Source organism: Pleuronectes platessa, chromosome 20, assembly GCF_947347685.1.
Source record: "Pleuronectes platessa chromosome 20, fPlePla1.1, whole genome shotgun sequence".
NCBI classification, from domain to species: Eukaryota; Metazoa; Chordata; class Actinopteri; order Pleuronectiformes; family Pleuronectidae; genus Pleuronectes; species Pleuronectes platessa.
The window spans coordinates 20,364,902-20,374,901 of NC_070645.1; the positions used below are offsets into that span (position 1 = coordinate 20,364,902).

The 10,000-nt window shown below is 51.1% G+C and overlaps 2 protein-coding genes across 2 annotated transcripts in view; both read right to left on the bottom strand.

Annotated features, from left to right (window-relative positions):
• Window positions 1-1,043: 1,043 nt before the first annotated feature.
• On the bottom strand, window positions 1,044-5,314 carry LOC128425970 (traf2 and NCK-interacting protein kinase; the record flags this gene model as incomplete). Its single annotated transcript, XM_053412806.1, is given in 4 exon segments — window positions 1,044-1,132; window positions 1,419-1,528; window positions 1,615-1,721; window positions 4,227-5,314. Coding segments are annotated over 4 exon segments (546 nt in total), but the record flags the coding sequence as incomplete, so codon positions are not given.
• A 2,389-nt stretch (window positions 5,315-7,703) lies between these two features.
• The window catches only part of tnikb (TRAF2 and NCK interacting kinase b), a 12,252-nt gene continuing 9,955 nt past the window's right edge, over window positions 7,704-10,000 (bottom strand). The window contains exons 9-14 of the mRNA XM_053412805.1: window positions 9,939-10,000; window positions 9,663-9,838; window positions 9,520-9,586; window positions 9,222-9,420; window positions 8,935-9,051; window positions 7,704-8,036 (exon numbers count right to left, since the gene is read on the bottom strand). The exon at window positions 9,939-10,000 is cut by the window's right edge and continues 17 nt beyond it. Of these exons, the coding sequence (XP_053268780.1) occupies window positions 7,782-8,036; window positions 8,935-9,051; window positions 9,222-9,420; window positions 9,520-9,586; window positions 9,663-9,838; window positions 9,939-10,000 (876 nt within the window). The 3' untranslated portion in view covers window positions 7,704-7,781. The remainder of the gene's footprint in view (window positions 8,037-8,934; window positions 9,052-9,221; window positions 9,421-9,519; window positions 9,587-9,662; window positions 9,839-9,938) is intronic.

The window sequence follows — 10,000 nt, forward strand, 5'->3', positions numbered from 1 at the left end:
GAGGACGGCGCAGGGGGACGGGGCAGGGGACGGGGCAGGGGGACGGGGCAGGAGGACGGGGCAGGGGACGGGGCAGGAGAACCAGGCAGGAGGACGGGGCAGGAGGACGGGGCAGGAGAACCAGGCAGGAGGACGGGCAGGAGGACGGGGCAGGGGGACCAGGCAGGAGGACGGGGCAGGAGGACGGGGCAGGAGAACGGGGCCAGGAGGACGGGGCAGGAGGACGGGGCAGGAGAACCAGGCAGGAGGACGGGGCAGGAGGACGGCGCAGGGGGACGGGCAGGAGGACGGGGCAGGAGGACGGGGCAGGAGAACCAGGCAGGAGGACGGGGCAGTGAGGACGGCGCAGGGGGACGGGGCAGGAGGACGGGGCAGGAGGACGGGGCAGGAGAACCAGGCAGGAGGACGGGGCAGGAGGACGGCGCAGGGGGACGGGGCAGGAGGACGGGGCAGGGGGACCTTTGACATGTAATCAGTCAATCCGAGTCCGAGTTGAACATGTTTGTGCCAAATTTAAAAACACCAAGGTTTTGAGATATAATTTTCACCAGACTGGGACGGACCCTGAAAGTTAACGGTTGTGGCCACCGGGTGGCGCTGGTGTGGAGACACACATTTTATAGAATAAACTTTAGCTCCATGTCCAGACTCTGCTCGTCTCCGTCGGAGTGTTTTAAAAGCTGTCAGCACACGTGATCCATGTCAGGACCGAAAGTCCACATCTCACAGGACAATGTGAACGAGAAGCGAAGGGGGCGAGCGAGTGTGAGGATGGGGGGGGGGGGGGGGGGGTCGGGGGAGAGAAAATGTCACTGACCTCATCTACAGCTTTCTTATAACTCTGATAGAAGGAGGGATGAAGAAGAGATGAGAAGAGGAAGAGAGCAACAATGAACAGCAACGAGGTTAGTTCAGAGAGAGGTGTGTGTGTGTGTGTCTGTGTGTGTGTGTGTGTGTGTGTGTGTGTGTGTGTGTGTGTGTGTGTGTGTGTGTGTGTGTGTGTGTGTGTGTCTGTGTCTGTGTCTGTGTGTGTGTGGACTCACTGCAGGCCTGCTGGGTCTCAGCTCTCCTCTGTCGTCTTTGGCGTCATGGGAGGAAAGTGTTGAACCTTCAGTCTTATTGGAAGAATTACCTGAACACACACAAGACGATGACAACACATACGTTCAAAGACAAAGACTGTGTGTGTGTGTGAGTCTGTAACGACTTTCACAACCTGAGGACATTTCTGATATGAGAGGAACATTTTTAAAAAGCAAGGATTATATTTGTTTTTAGAGAAGATGTAGATATTTCATTAAATCGTGATTATTTTGGGTCAAACTCTCGTTCCTATCGAGGCTGAATTCACTTATTTGCTGTTTAATTGCACAATAAATGTGATTAATGGAGACGGGGGGGGGGGGGGGGGGGGGCACCTCGCTCGTTGGAGCCCCCCTGGGAGCTCGGGGTGGACGAGCTGGACGAGCTGCTGGTTCTCTTCAGGGGCGTATCCATGGAAACGTCTATCCTCCGCAGGTCGGGGTTGCTGAGGCAACACAAACACAGGGTTGTCTCATTCATGCAGGAAACTGTGTGTGTGTACAGCTTGTGTGTGTGTGTGTCTGTGTGTACCTGGCCCGGATGAGGTGAGCTCCAGCCCGGGGGCCGAGGCCGGGTCCGTTTCCTGGAGAGTTCCTCCGGACCAGCGCAGGAGAGATGGAGGTCGTCCTCTGGGGAACCTGCAGACACACAACACAACACAACGTGTGTGAGCAGCGGACACACACTCGACAACACGAGATGCAGAGTGTGTATGAAGTCGAGATCACATGTTCAGAACATGGACCAACACGTGTGTAAGTGCGATAGAAAAGACAAATTATAATCTTATAAATAAAAAAAAATACAAACAAGCACTGATTAGATTTATAATGACAATAAATTTACAACTTTGATCTCTGAAAATATCAGACTATAGACAAAGTTAGTTTCCAGTCAGTTTGAAGTACTGGTTATTAACAGGTTATGGATTCGGGGACACACCAGTTACCGGTGGATCTTTGAGACCTGGATCGATATGATCAGGTGACGACACATAATTAAATTCAAAACACACAAAATCTAAACACACGACGACGAAAAAGATCACAAACGTCACAGAAAAACAGAACCCAGGAAAAAAAGCAAAGTTTTGTCCCACAGGCACGAACAGGGACACACACATTCTGACACACAACACACAGGGCGGGGCATGCAGAACCTTGGGGGGCGTGTCGTCGTCCTGCCGCAGCCAGGAGCTGCGGTCCAGCTTGTCGAGGGGGGGCGCCAGGCGGGACAGGGGCGGGGGAGGGGGGGTGTCGGAGGTGGGGTCAGAGTTCTGCCGGGGCATGGGAGGCCGGGAGGGGGAGGGCGACGCCGAGGAGGAGGAGGACACACCGTGGGGGTCGTACAGGGACTGGGAGCCCGAAAGGCCGTGACTCTTCACCTGCACCAGGTGGGCCATCTGCACACGCACACACACACACACACACACACACACACACACACACACACACACAAGCAGAAAACAGGCAGGGTGGAGGAGGAAGAGCAGGATCAGGGTTTGCACATCAGAGGAGAAGAAGCAGGAGGAGGTGGAGTCCGGTGGGGGGGGGGGGTGAAGAGGGAAACACGTGCGTCAGGCTGCGTTCACACAAACACACTTCACTTTGTGTCCTCTGTTTCAACACAAAGTCTCTGATTCACATTTGAAATGAAACAACCATGAAAGAGACTTGACGTCTATGAGCTGCTCCTCCACAGGTCATGTGACGAGTTCACTTCCTGTCTGGATCATCACTCTGGATCTCAAGCAGCTTCCGGCTCCGCCCTGATCTCACAGGTCATGTGACGAGTTCACTTCCTGTCTGGATCTACACTCTGGATCTCAAGCAGCTTCAGGCTCCGCCCTGATCTCACAGGTCATGTGACGAGTTCACTTCTGTCTGGATCTACACTCTGGATCTCAAGCAGCTTCAGGCTCCGCCCTGATCTCACAGGTCATGTGACGAGTTCACTTCCTGTCTGGATCTACACTCTGGATCTCAAGCAGCTTCAGGCTCCTCCCTGATCTCACAGGTCATGTGACGAGTTCACTTCCTGTCTGGATCTACACTCTGGATCTCAAGCAGCTTCAGGCTCCGCCCTGATCTCACAGGTCATGTGACGAGTTCACTTCCTGTCTGGATCTACACACTGGATCTCAAGCAGCTTCCGGCTCCTTCCTGATCTCACAGGTCATGTGACGAGTTCACTTCCTGTCTGGATCTACACTCTGGATCTCAAGCAGCTTCCGGCTCCTCCCTGATCTCACAGGTCATGTGACGAGTTCACTTCCTGTCTGGATCTACACTCTGGATCTCAAGCAGCTTCTGGCTCCTCCCTGATCTCACAGGTCATGTGAGGAGTTCACTTCCTGTATGAATCATCACACTGGATCTCAAGCAGCTTCCAGCTCCTTCCTGATCTCACAGGTCATGTGAGGAGTTCACTTCCTGTCTGGATCTACACTCTGGATCTCAAGCAGCTTCAGGCTCCGCCCTGATCTCACAGGTCATGTGACGAGTTCACTTCCTGTCTGGATCTACACTCTTGATCTCAAGCAGCTTCTGGCTCCGCCCTGATCTCACAGGTCATGTGACGAGTTCACTTCCTGTCTGGATCTACACTCTGGATCTCAAGCAGCTTGCGGCTCCTCCCTGATCTCACAGGTCATGTGATGAGTTCACTTCCTGTCTGGATCTACACTCTGGATCTCAAGCAGCTTCAGGCTCCTCCCTGATCTCACAGGTCATGTGATGAGTTCACTTCCTGTCTGGATCTACACTCTGGATCTCAAGCAGCTTCCAGCTCCTCCCTGATCTCACAGGTCATGTGATGAGTTCACTTCCTGTCTGGATCTACACTCTGGATCTCAAGCAGCTTGCGGCTCCTCCCTGATCTCACAGGTCATGTGAGGAGTTCACTTCCTGTCTGGATCATCACTCTGGATCTCAAGCAGCTTCTGGCTCCTCCCTGATCTGAAGACACTTCACCTCCTTCACCTGGAGAACGACTCACTCTCTAACTGGAGGAGAGGATCCAGGAATTTAGTTTCTCTGTCTCTGCAATTCAATCTATGGCTGGAGCGTCGGTGCATGTGCGCTAACACACACACACACACAATCACACACGCACACACACAGTTGGAAACGTAGGCTGCCCACCTGTGGCTCGACGGAGCGGTGCATGGGGGGGGTGCGGGCCTGCTGGATGCCTCCGCTGCTGAAGGACTCGGAGCGCGGCGGCAGAGACGGGTCTGAGATCCGGTTTGAGACTTTGTGCTGCAACGCAAGAGAAGACTGTTTGTTCATCTTATATACACACACTCCTCCACCTGACACACAAACACACACACAAACACACACACACCAGTCACTCCATGCAGTGAGGTGCTGATCCTCCATGTTTTTACTGATAATATGTCAATAATGAGCTGATTTAAATTCAGTCTTTTCTCCTGTATAATTGTGGCAGCAGATTTGAGCTGTTTTGGGATGTGATAGAAATATATCTTCACTGGGGGTAGACCTGTCTGTACAGTGTGTGTGTGTGTGTGTATGTGTGTGTGTGTGTGTGTGTCCAAAGGAGAGAGACTGATATAGCTCCAGCTGCCCTACATCCAACACCAGAGCCACCAGGAGGCCGACCTGGAGAGCTGCCCTAAATGTGTGTGGACGTGCAGGAGGTAGGAGTGTTCACGTGTGAGTCTGTGTGTGTGTGTGTGTGTGTGTCGTCAGGGTTCAGATATGGAGCATTGACCTGCATTCACACACTGTGGTGCTACATATACACAGAAGGATGCGAGATTGAATCCCGTCACACGGGTCAAAGTTAAACACAATTAGTTTGTTAAGTGTGTTTGGTTCAATTAAAACAAAGATTAGAGAGAAATGAAGAAGCTTCAATCGTCTGGGATTAAAAGATCAAGTGAATTTTGAGGATAAAAGAGAAAACGTGATGTTAGTTTGAGTTGCTGATATTAGAACATGTTACACACATGTTACATACATGTTACATCCCCACGCAACATGCAAGGAAACAGCAGATCAAATACAAATCACTGTCACCAAAGACTGAAGAGGATGTGAATACACTTATTATATTATGTGATATCAATGGTAATAAAAGCAGCAGGTTGAGAGCCGATCCCACAGAGCTGCAGGTCGACCTCTAACACCCAGCAGGGAGTCACCTGGAACATGGACAGTGAAGGTTAAAGTAAAGTTTATGGTGAAGACATGAGATAAAGAAGAGGAAGAAGATGAAGGGTAAAAGCTGTGGAGAGAAGTTAAGAACAGAGGAGATGAAACTGGAACCAGCAGCAGGAGTCAGAACCTGAACCTGAAGTCCTGCAGAGAGAAGCTGAGTTCACGTGTTAGAGTCGTCCTGGTTAGTGGAATCAAATAGATCAGCTGAGGTTAGTGGACAGACGTCAGGAGGAGGAGGAGGAGGAGGAGGAGGAGGAGGAGTCTCTGCTCATCCCCTGACTGACCCTGCGGTCTGGGTTCCGGCCCCTGGAGTCGGGGCTCTGCTGGCGCATCACCGGCTGAGAGGCTCCTCCCCTCCGGTCGGGCACGCAGGTGACCCGGATGCGTGGCACATGCAGGTCATCCCTGGAGGGGCTGAGGTGGGCGGGGTAGGAGGGGGGGCGACGGCGGCGGGGTTTGTAACCGGGCAGTAAGAGGAGGTTGTCCAGGTTGCTGGTCTCCCTGAAGGAGTGGTACTTCTTGGGGGGGACGCGAGGCGAGTTGCTCTGAGCTCGACGCATCACCTGGAGATCAAGGTCAGGGTTAAACAACATGCACGACGCACAACTGGACAACACAACACCTGGTGACACAACCGCTGGCAGCCAAACAGGAAGTCCACGGATCAGCTGCTTCACAACAAACGATTAATTTCAGTCAGTTTGTGACTTTCAAATAAACACAAACATCACATTTCATCACTCTCAGAACCGTCTGTAAACTCTTCATCTGACGAAAGCAACAAAAAACAAGAATTTCACAGCAAATCAAATGTTGAATCCTGAGGTCGCACCTGAAAAACAATTAATCATTTTAGGTGTTTCACTGATTCAGGTTCTGCAGATCGAGTTCAGACGAAACCTGGACGTGAGAAACCAAACATCTTCTCCTGAGAACTGTGACTCTGATGAATGAAAACAGACCAGAGACCTGTTTTCACTTGTGAGTCAGTTGTTAACTCTTTGTGTGTTTTTCTTGTTCCCACATGCAGACCTGCCTCCGCTGAGCTTCACCTGAACCTGTGTGTGTCCGTGTGATGATTCAAACAGGAACTCAACGCAGAGCTTTTCAAACTAAAGCTCCAGAGTAGTGTGGACGTTGATGTGTTTTCAGATGTATGGACCTCAGTGTTTCTGGACTGGTTCTACTGGTGTGTGTCTCTACCTCTTGGGCCCAGGCCGGCTTGTCGCTGACCCCGGGCGCCTGGTCCTTGTAGTGGTACAGCTGCTTCTTGTCCAGCGGCGGCCGCGGCGGCGCCTCCTGCTGCTGCTGCTGCAGCGACACCAGGTAGGCTCGCTCCTGCTGCAGCTGCCTCTGCAGCCGCTCGGCCTGCCGCTGCTCCTCGATCTGCTTCCGCTTGTACTCCTGCTCATCACCACAGGGAAACCAGACTAAAGCACAATGCTACTGCTTCAGCATGAGATCAGGTGATAAGAACAGAATTCAGCTGTTAGGAGGCAGACATTTATCAGCGCCATGTTAACCCCTTACTGCCTGAATTACTTTCCAATTATATAAACAAAGATTATTGGTGTTTTTGGCCTGTCATACAGATGCTAAATTAAGTGGAGATTGTTAATTTCAATATAGCATATACAATAGATATACATTAAGGTATGAGGCAAATTAGCGACATTAGGCATAATGGGGCATAACCTTAATTTAACAAATGATGTTATGTAGATTATTATATTGATGCTGCTTGAAATTGAACAACAACATATGTTTTCTGTACAATCATTGGTGTTCCATCATAACAGTATTTCAAATACAGCTTAATACCTCAAAATAACTTTGCTGCACAGTCCCAAGGGGCTAGTATGTATTTTCCACTCCGACCACTAGATGGAGGCAGAGTGCTTCCAATACCTTCCTTGGTATGTGTAGTATTTGCACCATCAGGCACAATCGTCACCTCGGAGGCATTAAGGTGTTTGAGGCAAATTTGCAACATTCGTCCACAAGGGGTTAAGTCCCATGTGACCTCTACAAGGCACCGAGCAGAATGCACAGAGGGAACTTTATATTTAATAAGTTTCCAGAGAAAACAAACACTCGCTGTGGAAATCTGATAAAACTAAACTAACAAATGTAATTAGCTGGATTTTGGCTCAGGGATTAATACAGTAAATAAAGATGGACGACGTCACAGCTCTCAAAACTGTTTTGATCGCCCCCTGGTGGCTGTTTGAGGTATAGGTCATAAACTCAGGCCACTTAATGCCATGATTGACAGCTGAGACTGACTCAGGATTGGTTGAGCGGGTGTATGGGCGGGACCTTGACACTTCGGCTCCATCCCTTCAATCAGATTCTTTCTAGAACTTTTCAACATGTTATTAAACAGAAAAAGTTCATTATTAATAATAATAATAATAATTTATTTCATTGATCTTTAATTATTTCAAATATTGCATTTTATTTAGTTTTTAACTTCCTAATCTTTTACATTTGTATTCTCATATTTCTGCTCTAATGTTGTGTGAAGTTCAAACTGCTTCTAAAGACAGATTGAGTTCTATCCAGTGGCTCTAAGTGTTTCCCTGAGTGGACTCTGAATCCAGCTGAGCCGTTGTGTTCTCCCACAGCGTGACACAGACTGGTTCCACTGGTTTCCTGTGTGTCTGTGTGAGTTGTTACCAGCAGTAAGGCCTGCTCCTGCAGGAGCTGCTGCTGCAGGATCTCCAGCTGCCTCTGCTCCTCCTCCAGCTGTCTACGGATATACTCCTAACCAGTCAGCACCCAGGGCCAGAGAGAGACGCAGCCAATCACAGACCACGAGGCGGGCGAGAAGCAAACCGGAGCCGGGGCAACCAGTGACGTCAGCAGAGCAGGAAAAAGGAGGCGATTGAAAAGAGGAGGACAGGCAAAAGGAGATTTATTGAAAAGGTGTGAAAGTGGGGATTCAGGCAGAAATAGACGAGGGCAGATAAAGAGAGAGAGACAGCAGGGGGCTGTGATCAGTGGAAGAGGAAGACATGCTTATTAGTGGAGGGAGGACGTTAAACAGCTGCATGAACCCAGGTGTGCAAGAGGAGGAAAGGTCAATTTGAAATGATGGAGGAAATTCTCCCGTCTGCTCTGTGATATAATATTGAAGATGTGATGTGGAGATTCTACACGTCTGTTTCAACATGGGTATTATAAACGTCCATGTTCCTGGTTTCTAAGCCAATAGTAGAGACTGCCACGTTTTCTGGGGGGGGGGTGTTCCCAGGACTGATGGGACATGTGGTCCCTCCAGTCTGGATCTCAACTGGTCCCTGTCTACATGAAGGAGGAGCAGCTCCCAGCTCCCTCTGGATGTCTGAGCTCCTCACCTTCTCTAAAAGGAGGCTGAGCCCAGACACCTGTTTTTCATAATGTCCCAGGAAGAGCTGGAAGTCGTGGTTAGAGAGAGAGAGGGACGTGTGGGACAGCTCCACCAGCCGAGCCCTCATGGTGGAGATCAATGGATGGAGGTGGATCGTAGAGGTGGAGATGTTCTACACTGATGACGTGGATCTATGATCTCAAACCATCAGACTGACAGAGGTTCTGCTCGGTCCCATGTCCTTATCTTTAATGCGTGACATGTATGACTAAGATGTCCCCTGTGATTGTCCTCAGTGAGACGTCCTCTCACCTGCTCTCTCTCGGCGTGCCTCCTCTCCTCGTCCCGACGGACCTGCTCCATCTCCTCGTACCTCCTCCTCTGCTCTCGCTCCTGCTGCTTCCTCAGGTCTCGATCACGGCGCTGTTGCTGTGGATGGAGAAGATTCGACACGCTTCAGCTCTGTGTGTGTGTGTGTGTGTGTGTGTGTGTGTGTGTGTGTTCACGTCAGGTGTGTGTTTCCCTGGCATCAGGACGTCACAGATGTGGGGAGACGTTCGTCACGGCTCAGAACAAAGCACAGGATAAAACAGACCCACCTCCTCCAGCCGCCGCCTCTGCTCCTTCTGCTCCTCGATGCGCTTCTGCCTCTCGGCCAGTAGTTGGCGCTTGTGCTCCTCGTTCTGCTGCTGCTCCAGCTGCTGGCGCCGGATCAGCTCCGACCGCTCCTTATTGGCCAGCTGGAGACGCAGGAAGTCCCGCCTCAGAGTGGACTCCCCGGGGATGTTGATGATGGAGCTGGAAAGGAGCCAATGAGAGGAGGGGGAGGTGGTAAGTGTAATAGTATTAGTAGAACTGTAGTAGCAGCAGTACTCTCAGTAGTAGTAGTAGATGTACCTGGGCTCTCCGGCGTCCCTCTCTTCATCCTCCTCCTCACTGCCGCTGTACTCGTACTCGGTCTCATCTGCAGGAAACACACACGTTAGCATTAGCTGGTCTCAGAGCGCGGGGCTCTTCTAACGGCCGGCGAGCCTCCTCACCCCGCTCCCCCCTCCGCTTCTTGGTGCGGTCGATGTGGTCCTTCAGCTGGATGCGGACCTGCCGCTCGTTGGGGAGGTCCCGGATGAACGGGTGCTTGAGGAGCTGCTCGGTGCTCGGCCGCTGGCTGTGGCTCTTCACCAGGCAGCCCTCGATGAAGGACTGGAACTTCTTCGACCTGGAAACACACAGTGACATCACAGTGTAGTCAGTACTGTGTGTGTGTGTGTGTGTGTGTGTGTGTGTGTGTGTGTGTGTGTGTGTGTGTGTTTTCTCACCACTTCTTGGACTTGAGTCTAGGCGCAGGATTTCTGGGGATGAGGAAGAGCGCTCTCATTGG